Source organism: Sinocyclocheilus rhinocerous, unplaced genomic scaffold, assembly GCF_001515625.1.
Source record: "Sinocyclocheilus rhinocerous isolate Xijiao unplaced genomic scaffold, SAMN03320098_v1.1 scaffold1085, whole genome shotgun sequence".
NCBI lineage: Eukaryota > Metazoa > Chordata > Actinopteri > Cypriniformes > Cyprinidae > Sinocyclocheilus > Sinocyclocheilus rhinocerous.
Window position 1 is genome coordinate 683918 of NW_015659401.1, and position 17150 is coordinate 701067.

The 17150-nt window shown below is 36.5% G+C and overlaps 1 protein-coding gene across 1 annotated transcript; it reads left to right on the top strand.

Moving 5' to 3' along the window:
* The first annotated feature begins 221 nt into the window (after positions 1 to 221).
* LOC107723791 (pro-epidermal growth factor-like) lies at positions 222 to 16568 on the top strand. Its single transcript, XM_016532494.1, has 20 exons — positions 222 to 279; positions 1947 to 2060; positions 2180 to 2302; positions 6391 to 6513; positions 6611 to 6736; positions 6921 to 7057; positions 7344 to 7492; positions 7573 to 7677; positions 7919 to 8142; positions 8328 to 8495; positions 9401 to 9544; positions 9668 to 9766; positions 9947 to 10063; positions 10305 to 10430; positions 11245 to 11367; positions 11901 to 12069; positions 12400 to 12564; positions 14470 to 14569; positions 14658 to 14760; positions 15141 to 16568. Exons 1-20 carry the CDS (start codon positions 222 to 224, stop codon positions 15323 to 15325), a joined length of 2658 nt encoding a protein of 885 aa, XP_016387980.1. The 3' UTR covers positions 15326 to 16568.
* The last annotated feature ends 582 nt before the right edge of the window (positions 16569 to 17150 follow it).

The following is a 17150-nucleotide window of genomic DNA, read 5'->3' on the forward strand; positions in this document are numbered from 1 at the left end:
GACAGGTATTGCTGAGGCCTCATTAATGTTATTTTTATACATTATTTTCATTTTAAATGCCATCAGTGATTGTTTGAAGCCTGTTCCAAGCCTCTTAAAGCAGGTTTGTTTCATTCTTTCAGAAGCTTCTCTCAACAGTGAAAGGAATCACGGGTCTAGCTGTGGACTGGATTGAAAACACAGTTCTCTGGAGCATTGCAGAAAAAGGGATGCTACAGAGAATGGACACAGATGGGAGAAACGAAAAGATTGTCCTAAGAGACCTGTCTCAGCCAAGAAGTATTGTTGTTGATCCAAATGAGAGGTAAAAATGAGAAAAACTATGCAGTTGTTCAGGGAAAGGACTTTATCAAAACTGGCATAATTTAAAGGGGTCATATGATGCGATTTCAAGTTTTTCTTTCTCTTTGGAGTGTTACAAGCTGATTGTGCATAGATAAGATCCCTGAAGTTGCAAAGACTAAAGTCTCAAAACCAAAGAGATATTCTTTATCAAAGTTAAGACTCTGCCACGCCCCCCTAAAACGGCTCGTTCTAACACGCCCCCACATATCTACCCCACTATGTGGAAATATTTGCATAATGCCACCCAAATGTGCACGCAAACAAAGAAGGCATGGTTTCAGTAACCGCAGTTAGTGTTGAAACAGCCATGTCATATTCTGTTACACCAAATACACAAAATAATGATCTTTAAAAAAGCATCATATGACCCCTTTAAATATTTTTGGTTGATCTCTAAAGAAAAAAAAAATGAAATGCACAATGACAGTGAACAAAGCAATAAAGAACATTTTAAACAAATATATTTTTATTTGTAATTGAAAAATAAAAATAAGTAATGCATAGACCTACATTAAAGGGCAACGACTTCAATGGCAATAAATAAGAAGTTGTTAGCGTGGTTTGTGGAGCAATAGGTCATAGCTGTTACCCGCAACAACATGTATAAAAAAAGGAACTAATTGCATTACTTAGTTACTTTCTATGGAAAGTAATGCATTGTGTTACTTTTGCTTTGCTTTTTGTCACCTGAGCTGGGCTTGCTTATTTATTTTGAATAACAAAAACCCCAAAAGTTATATTTTTGGCAGCTGTAAAAGCCCTTTCATAGCCAAAATGAAATTGATAAACCTCAGGCTGAAGGAAGTGCCTCTGCCTCTGCACCTCACTCTCAATTTCTCTCAACACAGAGACGGGAGAGGTGTCAGTGAATAAATGGGAAAACAAAGTAACTTGTGTGTTATTTGAAAAAGTAAATAACTACTACTAACTTACTAAAGTAAATCTCTTACTAACTGTTTCTTGTAAATTTAAAAGTAATGCATTACATTATAGTTACTTGCAGAGGCGGACAGTAACTAAGTACATTTACTTGAGTATTGTACTTAAGTACACTTTTTGAGTATTGGTAATTTACTTGAGTATTATTTTTTATGGGAACTTATGACTTTAACTTCACTACATTTGAAAGACAAATATTGTACTTTTCACTCCACTACATTTCTATCAAGGTCCTCAAAGTAGAAAGTCGTTACTATGTAGCAGCTTTGAAAGTCAGTGGAAGTATTGCAAGTATTACATACAACAATAAAACAATTGCATTGACATAAAAAAGGACATTTATGTGTGGTACTTAAGTACTTTTAAAAGCAAGTACTTCTGTACTTTTACTTAAGTAAATATCTGTCTTTACAACTTTTACTTGTAATGGAGTAATATTTGACCAGCAGTATCTGTACTTTCACTCAAGTAATGGAGTTGAGTACTTTGTCCGCCTCTGGTTACTTGAAGTAATATTATTACCTAACTCGCATTGCTTGTACTGTGTTACCTCCAAAACTCCAAAAAAGTTCTTACAATAATCCTAAACGTCACACAGAGAGCAGATTTATTACATATTAGTGGTTTGTGCTTGGAAGGAGATACTGTTTGTTCTTATGCAGGCTGCAATCGACACACAGGAGAGTGTGTGAAAGTTTGTTCCAGTCACAGTGACACTGGTCTGTGCCGATGCAGGGATGGCTTTTCCCTCAGTAAACAAGGCAATTACTGTGAAGGTACAGCCTCTATTTCCCTTGTGAAACACAGGAACATCTAAGATACATAATAGCATTAGTGTAGAAATCCACAACCTTCTTATTCTTCTCTCAAAAGCTTCTCTTCTCTTCTCTTGTAGATATCAACGAATGTGCCCTGTGGAATCATGGCTGCTCACTGGGATGTGAGAATGTTCCGGGCTCATACTTCTGCACCTGCCCTAAGGGTTACCTGTTACTGCCCGATTTGAAGACCTGCCAAGGTATGACTGGAGAATAGGGATGGATTATGAAACACTGGCTCTAGTAGCATACATATCAATGAGCTGGAAGTGATGGGTCAGGGACAGAGCGCAAGAAAGAATTTTAAAAGAAAAAGGACTGGAAAGAGACAGAGAGCATCTCTAGACTCAATTGTTTGTGCTCTAATAGTGCATCGAGGCAGAGCCGGACAGCACAGTGCGATAAGATAATGAGGTGACATCAGTAATAAGGAACATATTTAGTAAGCAGCTTTGCCTGGCTAAGCAGGTCAAGAGCAAATCAACAGCGAGATTAACCCTCAGTACAGTTCTCGCACCTGCGGACACTCACCTGCACCTGCAATCAAGATTGTTGTCATGTTTTCTGACACTCAGAATAATTAGTGATGGGAACATGACAATTAAAGAACATAATTTATGGAATAGATTTGTATTTATTGTGAATAATTAGAATAAAAGTACATTCAAGTTTTGAATGTTTTGAAAGTTTTTTTTTTTTTTTTGAGTTCTGGGGATATAAATCTATATTTATATCTGTTTTAACAGGTGTCAGGGCCATTTCTAACCATTTTGACGAAATCCTTATTGATGTACATACATATATATGTACATACTGATACATTTCCAATTTATAATTGTATATATTTGTTAATAAGGATTAAAATTAATACCAGTAATTACATTAATAACCTATATAAAAGAAATTTTTGCGCAATCCCTAGTTGCTAAGAAATTGTTCTTAGACATAACTACATAATTATTACATTTTGCATTTGGATACGTTTAAAAATCTATGACTACTTTTTTCTTTGTCTATTTTTGTTTAGATGTTTTTTTTTATTTCGTTGATTTCAAGCATTAGTTTTTGCATCATTTTTTCTGTCAAACCTATATAAAACCTTTTTTAATTTTTTTACCACAAACTATGTGTCAAAGCTTGATCAGTCACACGAAAGTAATAAGAGTAAATACTGATTTAGTGCGGTCTTTGTTACTCATTGACGAGTGAACTTTCCCTTTAAATAATGCGACCTGCCCTTTGTCTCTGTGTAACACCCCTGTGGACTGTTTGTTGTGGTTTATTCCCCTTTTGTTGGTTTAGCCCGTTCAATCATTAGTTAATTATCCTCAGTGTGCTCACCTGTCGGCCCCTCGTTATCTGCCCTATAAGTTCCTGTCTCGTGTATTCTAGTATTGTCGGTTATTGTGAATGTTACCCTGAGTGTGTGTCTCATCTACCCGTATCTGCCTTGTTGTCTCTACATTAAACATCCTTATTTGAATCCTTGTCGTCCTCGTCATCCTGCCTGCCTCCACACACCTTGACCGTGACACTCTGTGTCCGAAATGGCCCCCATACCCTTAAATAGGGCACTATTTAAGGGGACAGACAGCCATTTTTATTGGTGTCTGAAACCTTAGTGGACATTATCAAGTGCACTCATTCAGTCTCACAATGCACAGCGATAACAAGTGTACAACTAATGTATGGTCAACGGCTAGAGAATACCCATAATACACCGTCCATTCATTTTACAAAGCGCTCGTCCCTGGCGTACAGCGTTATACAATAGAGGTATAAATTCATTGTAAATTGATTGTTAAATTGTTTAGTTAGTGTTTACGCATAATTTCCATGACAGAGTTCAAGATAAATCCTTTCATCTTACTACTGGGGCTGCCAGTTTGCCAGTTTCAAACTATGCAAAAGTGGCAGCCCTTCCGGTGCACTCAGTGTTCGAATTCACTCACTCATTTTCATTTACTCCTTTAAGTGAACTGTATTAGTGGCCTAATTTAGGGAATAGTGAGTGAGGGTACAAGGGCGATTTCAGATTCAGCCTGTGTGTATGTTACTGCTCGCATAAGCAGTAATTAGAATAGAATGAATCGATTCAGCATTTCGACACCATCCATAAAGATACGTTAATTCGACAAAGTGGTTTAATAAAGGATGTAGACCTATTATTGTTGTGAATTAGCACATTTTATTATACCATTTTTAAAACTGGCCATTAAAATTTTATATGGGACAATAACAAAACGGACTGATCCTTTAACAATGCATTGGCGCAAAAACGCACACCTTTTGGAGGTGCAAGTAAAAGAAGAAAGTTTTATAGGGTCCAAATATAACTGCACACTCAGTTCATCTTGAAATGCCGTGCAGTTATATTTTGCCCTCTACAATGCACACCGAGCAATATTACACTATCTGCCCATTTCACAGTGATTTCTCGACTGCCACAAATACTCCCCTAACAAAATACAGATTTGTGCACTTTTTACTATAGGCTGCCTGTTTTTTTTGCTGAGCGCTCCAAATGCAAACTTTACATGAAACAGTCAGACAGTAACTGACAGTACTCTGATCCAACGGCAAATAGGAATCGTCAGATTGACAGAACTCTAGCCCAATGACGTTGGGGGAACCAGTGGGGAGGCAATCATATTTCAGGGTGGCCGTGACACCCTTTACATCAGGGGTCTCCAAACTCGGTCCTGGAGGGCCGGAGTCCTGCAGAGTTTAGCTCCAACTTGCCTCAACACACATGCCTGGAAGTTTCTAGTATGCCTAGTAAGACCTTAATTTGCTGGTTGAAGTGTTTAATTAGGGTTGGAGCTAAACTTTACAGGACACCGGCCCTCCAGGACAGAGTTTGGAGACCCCTGCTTTACACAGACCCCTGCTAAAATGTAATGCCAGATATGCGCTCATTGGCGCCCCCTGGCGCCCTAGTTTGCCTATGCCTTAAAACGGCCTTGACTAGTGTAATTATTTAATGTAACTGGAGGCATTGTTTTTATATACAGGTGCATCTCAATAAATTAGAATGTTGTGGAAAAGTTCATTTATTTCAGTAATTCAACTCAAATTGTGAAACTCGTGTATTAAATAAATTCAATGCACACAGACTGAAGTAGTTTAAGTCTTTGGTTCCTTCCTCCACGACATTCTAATTTATTGAGATGCACCTGTATATGCATTGTGAGACTGAATAAAACAAAATCGTCCAGACATTGTTAATTAATTTCAGGACTGGAGTTTTGCAAATATAGGATGATTGGATTTGGGATTATTAGGTGTCAGAATAAGGACTGTCTGATAGGCACAGTGCCACAAGGTCTGTTGGTTCAGAGAAGTGTTCATGAAAACACTGAGGTGAGAATTGATCATCTGAGGACAGGGGTTTTGCAAATGAAAGATTGAGGCCATAAGCTTTAGACTTTAGACTTGTTTGTGTTGTCTCGTCATCCTGCAGCAGACTGTTCGGCCAATGACATGTCATTCCATTTCCCCAAATGACCACGCTTTAATGCTTGGTTTGAGGACAATATTTGAAGTGCCAATGGAATTCAAATGTCAGGGTTGTCATTTTAAACCCTCACACTGTTGAGATTGACCTTATTGTTATTATGTTTGTGGCTCTAGTGTGTAAAACAGTAAGTGCAATTTCTAAATTAACTTCTTTTTTCCCCTTCAAATTATATTGAAGGGATAATTTACCCAAAAAATGAAAAATACCCCATGATTTACTCACCCTCAAGCCATCCTAGGTGTTTATGACTTTCTTCTTTCAGACAAATACAATCAAGAGTTATATTAAAAAATGTCCTTCTGGTGAAAAATGACGAACCCAGCAGAATGATAACCAGTAAACCTTCTCATTGTTTCTGTTTGGGCTTAATTTCACTCTACTGATTCCACACGCATTGTAGGAAAACTCGATTTATATTATTCCAATTTAAAATATATTTTTGTTCAAATCTTCAGATTCCAAAATATTACAAAAGGGGTAAAAAAAAACATTACTAGTCTTAAAATACTTTTTGGGTACATGCAAAATGTATTTTAAAATATATTTTGGACAATGTAATTATATTATTACATTTTATTTTAAAAAATACAAAAGAACTAACAAAAATGTATAAAAAATGTGTGTACACACACACACACACACACACACACACAATAAAGTCAATAAAATTAATGAATTAATTTCATAAATGAATGAATGAATTTTGTTGTAGTAATACATTGTTGTAAATAGCAGAATTTTAACTGGCCTGCTTACCTTTGTCTACAGAGACTAAACCATGTGTGGAGAATGGTACAGTTTGTGATCATGCATGTGTACACACTGCGGAAGGAGATGTGTGTGTGTGTCCAGAGGGATCTGTACTAAATCCTGACGGCCGCTCGTGCACAGGTGTGTGTTTTTGTGAATCAAAATACACGAAAAGCCTTATTATGTATGCATTTATGCCTGTGTAACTGTTTTCTTCACCATTGTCTCTATGTTTCAGGCTGTTTGTCTGCAGATCGAGGGGGCTGCAGTCAGATGTGTGTGACTTTATATCCAGGCAGGTGGATGTGTGAGTGCCAGCCTGGATACCAGCTCCAATCTGATGGAAGACACTGTGCTGCCCCAGGCAAGGCCTACAAACTTTTTTTATATTCTACATTCTGCCAGGGTGCCTGTCTGTCTCCCAAATCTTGTCTCCTAGAATTATTGGGTTAAGCATGTAGTTAATCAGTATTTAAGTGCATTTGCTTCCGATGGCCTCATGCGTGCGTCTGGAATCTTCTGGAATCTCTTTGCTTTATTTCAAGCAGGACCTCCAATGTACCTGTTGTTTGCCAATATAGTGGATATAAGACAGATTAACGCAGATGGCAAAAAGAGCAAAACACTTCTGGAGGAACCGAGAGGCAGTATCATAGCTGTGGACTACGATCCAGTGCAGAAACAGGTAAAAGATCACACACATGCCTGAAGATTCCCACTACAGTAATTATGTGTTTACAACTGCCCTCTAGTGGACATAAGATGTAAATGCCAGATGACGTAAGGAAACAGGAATGAAGTTCAGGGGCTCCTGTTGATAATGTTTAAAAAATGCATTTACTGGCCACAGAATTTAAATGCAAGAGGACACATTTCTATTTTCTGTATTCTTTCCATTTCAGTCTTTCCATTTAAATGTATTTTTCCATGCAATGTCATATAAAAGTAGTCACTTGGGCTTGTTTGTTCAGGTGTATTTTGCAGATAAAGGCCTGAAGCGTATTGAGAGGGCTTCGCTGGATGGAGGTTTCAGAGAGATGCTGTTCTCCACTGGACTCGACTCACCCGAGGGTCTGGCTGTGGACTGGGTCCATCGCAAGCTGTACTGGACTGATAGAGGGTAGGATACAGACACATACAAACACGCTTCCTCAAATGAATACCTATATCCTCAACTGACTTTATCATTCTGTTTTTCAGATTATCTTCTATTTCCCGTAGCGATTTAAATGGCCTTGACAGGGAGATCTTTATAGATAAAGACATCCAGAAACCCAGAGGCATTGCCCTACATCCTCAGGCACAGTAAGACATTTGAAACGGCATGTTAATTTTCTTCTCTGCAGTTTATCTTCATCTACATCCTGTAAACTGAATTGTATGGTGAACACAGCCATTTTTTATGAATACCTTTTTTATGAGGGAGAGTTCAGCAAAAATGACATGTATTTTGTTATAATCACCCTCACGTCATTCCAAGGCAAGCAGCTCTAACATGGATTTTGACATGTAATCGTGCATTAACGTCTCATCTGTGTGTCTGGAGGAAGGTATATTGGACAGACATGGGTAGTCGTCCTGCAGTGGAGCGCTCAGGTCTGAACAGAGACGTGCGTGAAGTTGTGGTCAGCACCGGTCTGGTGTCTCCTAGTGGACTAGCAGTTGATCACGGTTCCCAGCGTCTGTACTGGTGTGACCTGAGCAGAAGTGCGATTGAGTCAGCCAACCTGGATGGTTCTGATCGCCATATGCTAAGCAAGAACCAAGTAGGTGAGGCTCCTCTGCCAAAAACACACACCTTCACTACACAAACAAATACTGTATATACGATGCATGGAAATAAGCACAAACTACACTATGTGGCAATAATGTTTATGCTGGTTTATGAAAAACCTCCCTGTAGACAACATGTTTTGCTGTTTGTAATATGTTTTTCTGTTTTTGCTTTGGTTCAGGTCGCCCATTTGATGTTGCAGTGTTTGAGAACGTGCTCTGGGTCAGTGACTGGGACGGTCACCTGCTCTACCGCCTAGACATGAGAACTGGACGAAACCCTGAGCGTCTCAGTGACATCTCTGTCCAACCAGCTGCTCTGGTTGCTGTCCATCCTCTCGCCAAAACAGGTATGAATACTTGTTCTCATTAATAGCATATCTGCTTTGGGTTTTACCATTATTTGTAATCATGTGTAAAAGGGCATAAGAAAATGGAGATTGTTGCTTTATAGTTTTATATTTAAATGTTTTCGAAAGCCTTTTATGCTCAGCAAGGCAATTGACCAATTTGAACAATTATTTGAAAAATACAATAAAACAGTAATATTGTGAAATGCTATTACAATTTAAAAGAACTGTTTTCTATTTTAGTATATTTTAAAATGTAATTTATTCTGAACTTTCAACATTCAGAAGTCATTATAATATGCTGATTTACTCAAGACACATTTCTTGGTATTATCAATATTGAAAGCAGTTGTGCTGCTTAATATTTTTTGTGGAAACTCTGATACTTTTTGCAGAATTCTTTGATGAATAGAAAGTTCAAAAGAACGGTATTTATTTGAAAAATAAATATTTTGTAACATAAATGTCTTTGCTGTCACTTTTTATCAATGCACCAGTTAATGTAAATGCATCAATTTAATGTAATTTCTTGAAAAAAATCTTACTGACCCTAAACTTTTGAACAGTAGTGCATTTCTATGCTCTGGTTAAGCTCAGAAATGTTAACTTCATTAATTATAACTTCATTATTTACACAATAAAAACATATACAAATAAAGTCGCATCTGGAATATTTCTAACATGAAAAATTGTAAGTTTGACAATGACAACAATGGCAACATCTGCTCAAACCAAAGTAGCGATATTATTTAAAATTCACCCTATTTTCACTAAACTGTGAAAAATAAAATGAACTATATGATTTCCATTTTTAAAAGAATTTATTATTTCATTCTATATAGTAGGACATACTGCATAACAGGAATAATCTGACTGCAATGCAATGCTTGTTTTCTGTCTCCTAGGAGCAGATGTTTGTCTTCATGAAAACGGAGGATGTGCCCAAGTGTGTGAGAGCAGACTGGGATTGGCTCATTGCTCATGTCACTCAAAGCACGTTCTTTCAGCTAATGGAAAAGACTGTCTGGCAATTAATACATCATTCCCTGGTCAGTATAATGAGAATATAATTAAACAATGGAAAGAACGCTTGTCCTAGAAAGTCACATTAAACCATTAAAGCAATTTGACTCTTTGCATATGTTAAAAAATAGCTGTATTTCTCCACTCAGAAACAGATGATGGTGAATCAAGTGATCGTTTGAGAAATAAAACACTGAATGATGAGAGCACACCACTGGTCATGCTTTACACAGAGAGGATGGTTTCAGGTAAAAAAAAAAAATATATATATATATATATATATCAGCAAAAATCACATTCATCATAGGCAATATTTATGCCTCATTTTCATCCAATTTTTCTGAACACGGAATATTGTAATTGACCAGCCAGAATCAAGTATTCCAGAGCTAACTTGGATAACTTGAGAATGATGTGATCTCATTTAGACCAGAATGACTGCTACTCTGTCAGATGTGATGTGAACGCTCGGTGTATGCAGAAGGAAGGCCGAGCCGTGTGTCAGTGTGTGAGAGGTTTTGCTGGAGATGGGGAGCTGTGTGTGGGTAAGTGTGTGGAAGTCTGTGTATGTTTGCGCTACAAGTCAGATGATTTTGATTTAGTATAGACTGATGCAGCTGGTTTGCGATGTATGTGTGAAACTGTATTTGAGTGTATGGATATTGATGTGTGTGTGGGTGCAGTATGCGTCTGGTATTGGATATATTGATCAGTCTTTATGTAAATTTGGGTTTGTTTACATGATCACATACAATATTGACAATATGTGTGTGTGTGTTTGCACAGACGTTGATGAATGCAAAGCAGGCCTGGCAGATTGTAGTATATCTGAGGCTGAGTGTGTGAACACAGCAGGTGGATATTTCTGCCAATGCAAGACTGGATTCAGTGGAAATGGTCACTACTGTATGGGTATGACAAAACGCACATTTATATATATAATTTTTTCAAAAACATTGATTCATTCAGTAACGTCACTAAGGTGACTTGTAATGCTTCATTCTGCTTTTGATTTGTTTGCAACTATTTAGTTTGATGCTGCAAAACTACACAAAGTAATTGGCAATATTGTGTAAATTACTTAATAGTAACTTGTTTACTGAACTGCTATATAAAAGCAGTGTTCACATTAGTCTGAATATCAGTTATAGGAATATAAATTTATACGATATGCACTACTGCAATGTTTAGGGTCAGTAAGATTTTTTTAATACTTTTATTCAGCAAGGATACATTAAATTGATCAAAAGTGACAGTAAAGACATAATATTTATTTCAAATAAATACTATTCCTTTGAACTCAATGTTCATCAAAGAATCCTGAAAAGCTTTATCATGGTTCCCACAAAAATCTTAAGCAGCTAAACTGCTTTCAACATTGATAATAATAAGAAATGTTGCTTGAGCATCAGATTGCTGAAGGATCATGTAACACACAAAACTAATAGCTTTGCCATAACAGGATAAATAAATAATAATAATTAAAATATTAATATTACTTCAAATAAAATAGAAAGTAGTTGTTGAAATTGTAATAGTATTTCACAATATTAAGTTTTACTGATCAAGTAGGCTACTTCTTTCAAACACATAAAAAATCATACATCATATATATGAGACTTATTACAAAAACATTAAAAAGCGTACATCATATATATTTCCCCAAAAACAGAGTTCTTTGTGTGTGTGTGTGTGTGTGTGGGAACGCACATGTGTATTTTTACAGATATAGATGAGTGTCAGTTAGATATGCATGGCTGCGATGTAAACGCTGACTGTTTGAATGCAGTAGGAAAATATCAGTGCAGATGTCGACCTGGGTTCACAGGCACAGGATTCATCTGTCATGGTAAGATTCACCTTTTTAATGTTTTAACTGAAACAGTACCTTCTCAAAACCATGTACTGTGCAGTTGTCTATGTGCTTATTATGTATAATGTGCCATGGCTTGAGACCATGACCAGTTACTTAATAGGACCTGCTAATCTGAGTTTGTGCAAAAGGGTAATGCACTGACATTTAAAGGCACAATATGTAAGATTTTTTTATTAAAATATCCAAAAACCACTAGAACAGTGTTATATATTTTGCTGACTTGTGTACTTACATTATCCCAAATGTTTCGAAGAATGTTTAAATCCAGAGAAATAAGCAATTTTAACTAGTGACACCGACCGTGTCCATAGTGTCATTGTGTCTCCTGCCAATGACGTCATAGCCTCTCGATTTCCAGTTTTGTTTTGTAGAAAATATGGAAATACCAAAGACGCTTTAATATGTTGTGCATTTTAATAGACCGGTGACTATCTAGTATGTTTTAACAGAAATGTATGATGCAACATAATAGTGACCTAATTTTCAAGCTCTGTTTCTTGTTGCAGAGGAGTTTAAGAGCGCCTCCTCTTGGCCGAGTACAGGAAGTCCACTTGATGTCACATCGCCATGGCAACACAACAATGCTGTGCAGAGCTGCCCCTCTACACACGACTCATACTGTCTGTATGACGGAGTGTGCTTCTATTTCCCTGAGATGGAGTCTTATGCCTGCAAGCAAGTGTTTGCTTATATAGCCTTTTGTACAAGCTTTAACCTGATTTTTATGATTCTCATAATCCCTGTTTTTGCATATTCCACAATTTCCTTCCAGCTTCAAACATAAACTGATTTTTTTAAAATGAGGCTTTAGTTAATGAGCAGTAGATGGCAGTATTGTACTAAAAATCATTTAGCTTTTTACTGAATGTTTGCCCTTGACAAAAATGACACATATTAAGCATAATCAATAGACAATTTTATTCTAATATTCCATTCTCTGTTCACTGACAGAAATAATGAATATTGCATTTAATGATGCTCGTTGTGTGTGTGTTTGTGTTGCAGCTGTGTGTTAGGTTACATGGGGGAGCGCTGCCAGTTCAGTGATCTTGAATGGTGGGAGTTGCAGCAGGCTGAAGAGGAGAAGAGAAAGAATATGGCTATAGCAATGTGTATTGTGCTCCTCATCAGCCTTCTCTCCATCGCTGCCTGCATCACCTACTGCTACGGGTGAGAGTGATAGGCAAAGCTAGACGGGGTCAGAGATGCACGTTAGTAGCACACTTAATTATTTTCTGTTATTCTGGAGGCATGGAGGTAATGGATTTTCAAAGAGTAAATAATCTAAATTATTATTACTTTATGTAATAATATCTACACTACATGACCAAAAGTATGTGGACACCTCAAAAATTGAAGTCATTGTTAAAATTGCAGTTCTTAATTTTGAATGAAAATTGATTTGAGGTTGCAAACAGGATGCAGAATTGAATTATAACAAGTAACTCATATAACTGTGATTTATAACTAGAAAAGTTAAAAGATTGTCAAGAAATAATTTCAGTGTTGGCTTGACAAAGTCTTGTTTGAATGTTTTGAATAAAAATGTAAAAATTGTATTTAATGTAAAAATGCTTTTAAGGTTTAATGTTTATAGGACTTTGGACAAAGAGATAGATAGATAGATAGATAGATAGAAATGTTTGGAATGCCCAATTTACATTGTTAATTTACATTGTTTAGCATATACATTTCTTTGATTTGCAATTCAGTAAATTCTTCATCCTGTCATATCAATTCCAAATTACCTTTCTGTGGGTGCTTGCCAATTCAAGGGGCCAGTTCTTCGGTTCTAAATTTTCCACAACCCTGCCATAGTGTCTCATGATCAAGAAGAAGAAGAAAAAATCAAACTGAAAAAAAGTACAAAACCAGAGCATCTGCCACAATTTGTCTTAATGCCTCCGATTTGTAGTGGATTCAAGAATTCTTTCCATTTTATTGAAAACCTCTAATGGTTCGATTGCTGCCGGTCTGAGTTAATTTCCCTGCTTTACCGGGTGAACAGCGTGTAAAAGCGGCATTAAATTGTTTATTAGGAGAGGAGGCTGGAGCCAAGGCCAGTGAAAGATTTAAAGATGATTTCATCCCCTTGAGCATATGTCAGAAGACTTTAAACACACATGCACACATCAAAACAGCTGGGTGATACCCTGGTTAAGTAAATTCTCGCCCTGTGTTTAGTGGGTTTAGTGACATTGAGCTGTGGTGTGGTGCTTTGTTATACTCCTAAAGCAGCATACTTATCTTGGGTTCCTCTGGCCCCTGCACCTCAATGCAGCAGTCGCACACTTTCAATTACATGCTTGGTTTAGCTTGTACTACAGCAATTACATATCAAAATAGGTCATTCCTACACCCCAAAATGGACCCAGTGATCTATAACCTTATTTAAAAGCTACATGGGTGGCAATTTTTCCGTCTAAAATTGCGTTTTTCACTTGGTTACTCGTGTTTCCATTTTATTTATTTTTTTCATTTTTTCTGTCTATATCAACTTAACACACACTTTAACTCTCACACACCTACACACAAACACAATACTGGTTTGGTTTATCCCAAAGCCCATTATTGCCCCAGGTGTAGGGTTGAGACTCACATATCCAATACACATAATAATGCTACTTATCATACCTTCACGTCTCACTGCAGGTCTCCATATTTCATTCTCACTCAACAGGATCCAGAGATTGGTTTTGCCCTCGGTGTCAGTTAGCAGGGTGCCAATCCATGAACGGAAAAAATCAAAACGCCTCAGATTACTATTTACATAGATTTCATACGAGCCAGTTCAATGAATTTGACATTTAGCCTTTCAGAAAAAAACTAACAAAAGAGATGTATTCAAAGGTCATTGAATCTGCAGACTTCATAACTAAAGCAGACAGTGTCACAAGCATAGTCTCCATAAAACAATAAATTAAATGAAACGATACATAATAGGCCTATGTCAAGCTTTACATTGGTAAAACTGACATTAAAACTAGCTTAATAGGTTTATTTTCATTCATTGATTTTAACGTATATTATGAACAGTCCCAGTCATAAATATATGAATGTTTTGCTGTTTATCAGGTCTAAAAGACATTTTGGAACATGTCCCTCAGAGGATGATGTGGGTGCCATAAGCATGAGTGGGGACAGTATCACTGAGTCAACAACAGCCACTCCACAGGTAAGATGTTCCTAATGAGCTTTGGACTTCTCTGTAAGTGACTGTTTTTTTGGACAGTACTGTATATTTTCACATTGTGTGTATGCAGGTCTATGTGGTTTTGGATACTTCTCCCTGCGGTGATGAAAAGGTCCTTCATGTTGTAGGGTGTCCCAGAACAACAGTATGCCCGTCATGCTCTTCAAGCACCAGTAAGAATCTCCTTTCCTATCTTCTCTCATAATAGAGAAATATTTCTCTCATAAAACAAATATTTGTTTTAGTTGTTCAGTCGTTTTAAAATAATCTTCAGAAATCCGGAATACATAAAATAAATATGCGGAATATAGACAGTTTTCCCTTTATTCAGACAGGACAAATATTATATTTTTAAGGATTTTTTATTTTATTTTTCCCTTTACAAATATCATGAATTATTCATTCTTTTCAATTCCTGTTTTTTTCCCTGCATGTTGGTTGAACTACATGACTAATTTTGTGTAAAAAGGGGTTTTAATTCTATATATATACAGTATATATATATATATATATATATATATATTAATATATTGTGTGTGTGTGTGTTAACTAGGAGACAGTTTTGCTTTAGAAGAGGCTGGAAAGCTACAGACTCAGGATGTTGCCAACTGTTCTGTATCCTGCGATATGCACACATTGCTGGTTACAGAGAAGACCACTGATAATCTCATCTCCTTAGAAGACCTTTCAGGCAACACCACAATGATTCACCAGACTAAAGTCTTCATTCCAGACTGACTCATGAACTGATTATGTGAATAAGTTCAATGTTAAAGTCATTGCCATTCAGTTTTACAGTACAGCCAAATGACCGAGTACATAGAAGATGTGGTTATTTGAACAAGATTTCACATTCAAGTTGCATCAGTTTTTTGTCAACAGATTTCATAAAAAAGTAGGTCGCTACCTGGTCACTAATTGTTGAAGTAAGATTTGTAAAACCATTGCACATCCCTCAAATGGTTTTATGCAAAACCATCTGAGCTACATAAGAGCTATAGAATGAGATCATGTAGGTCATCTAAAGAGAGTCTTGTTTTTCTGCTTTTAAGGTTGCTGTTTTTTGTCACTTTTGAGCCACTAGACATTGAATCCATAGCTCTGTAAATAGTAAAGATACTTTTTTGTTGTTGAGATGCAGAGCATATTGAGTAGGATCATATATTGAAATTTGTATTATAGTTATGAGAAAACTGTCATTGTTTTAATAATGGAGCAATGTTGGTTTGAGGTGGTGAAGAGAAAAACGAGAAACATCCTGCTTTGTGAGCAGAAAATAACATGTACTTGGCCTATTTTGCTTCAGGTGGTAAAGAATAACATTTCAGTGGCGTATCTGGACCTGCTAACATCAGCATTGGTTTCACAAAGAGATTACTGTATAAAACACATCCTACGATGAACCAACTATAAAAACCTCAGGTATCAAAACATTATTAAATAAGATAACAAGATAACATTTGGTATCAAAAAGATATAAACAGATATCGAAACACAATATTTAAATGAAGTAAGGTCTCAGATTAGTGAATGAATCATGCTTTAATTATTCAAGAACAAGAAAGTTTAGTAGGTTAGATTCCTCTCTGCCTCTCCTCAGACAAATGTCTCACATATATTCTAAGACGTCATGGGAAAATAAAAGCAGCAAGCTATATCTTTATCTGTCAATCTATATCTGTCTAACTAACAGAAAATGTATATGCTGGGATTATAAGGTTTTAACCTACTTCTGCTATTTTCAACCAAAAGGCTAGAACAAGGACGCTGAAGGATGATTTAATAAATGAGACCAGACAGAATAACATCTGACCTGATGCCTTTTGTTCTCACTCCATTTTTCCATTTCTTTTGAACTTCTTTTTTTCTTGTAATTGATGTAATGTTGGATATACATATTTATAACCAAACTGTAAGATATGCACATGTAAACATCCCAAAATAAAACAAGAGAATCAGAAGCTCCTCGTGCATCATGTTCCAAGCCTCATTTGCACTAAATAGCAAACAATATAAAATGTGAAAAGAAAAAGCATATCAAACATATCACAAGTATACCAATATATATCTTTATCATGTACTACACAACTTTCAGCAGACGGTTATACAATGCCTAATCTATAGCTGAATATCTTTATCTATTAAAAATGATTGTCAGCCTATATGTGATGATTTCTTATATTGGCTGCAGCTGCTTTAATGGTGTAATGGTTCAATGCTCGTCTTCATGCAGGTAATACAAATCTATGAATGAAACATAATTTATGTTCTATAGCAGAAGTATCAGCAACATCTGACCTCTTGACAAAGGTCAACTGTCAGCTAACCTTTTGTTTGGAGGGAAGAACAACCCACACACTTAGCACACACACTCTCTCTTTTAATCTCTGTTTTTGTGGTCACTGGCTCACATATCTATTGATTTTCAGAGAGGGTCCAGTTATATATATATATATATATATATATATATATATATATTGCTCTCTGATTCGATGCACACTGGAGTCCAGGTTGCACTCCATACTGGGGGAATTGAGCTTGTAATAAACATGAAATTTGACCT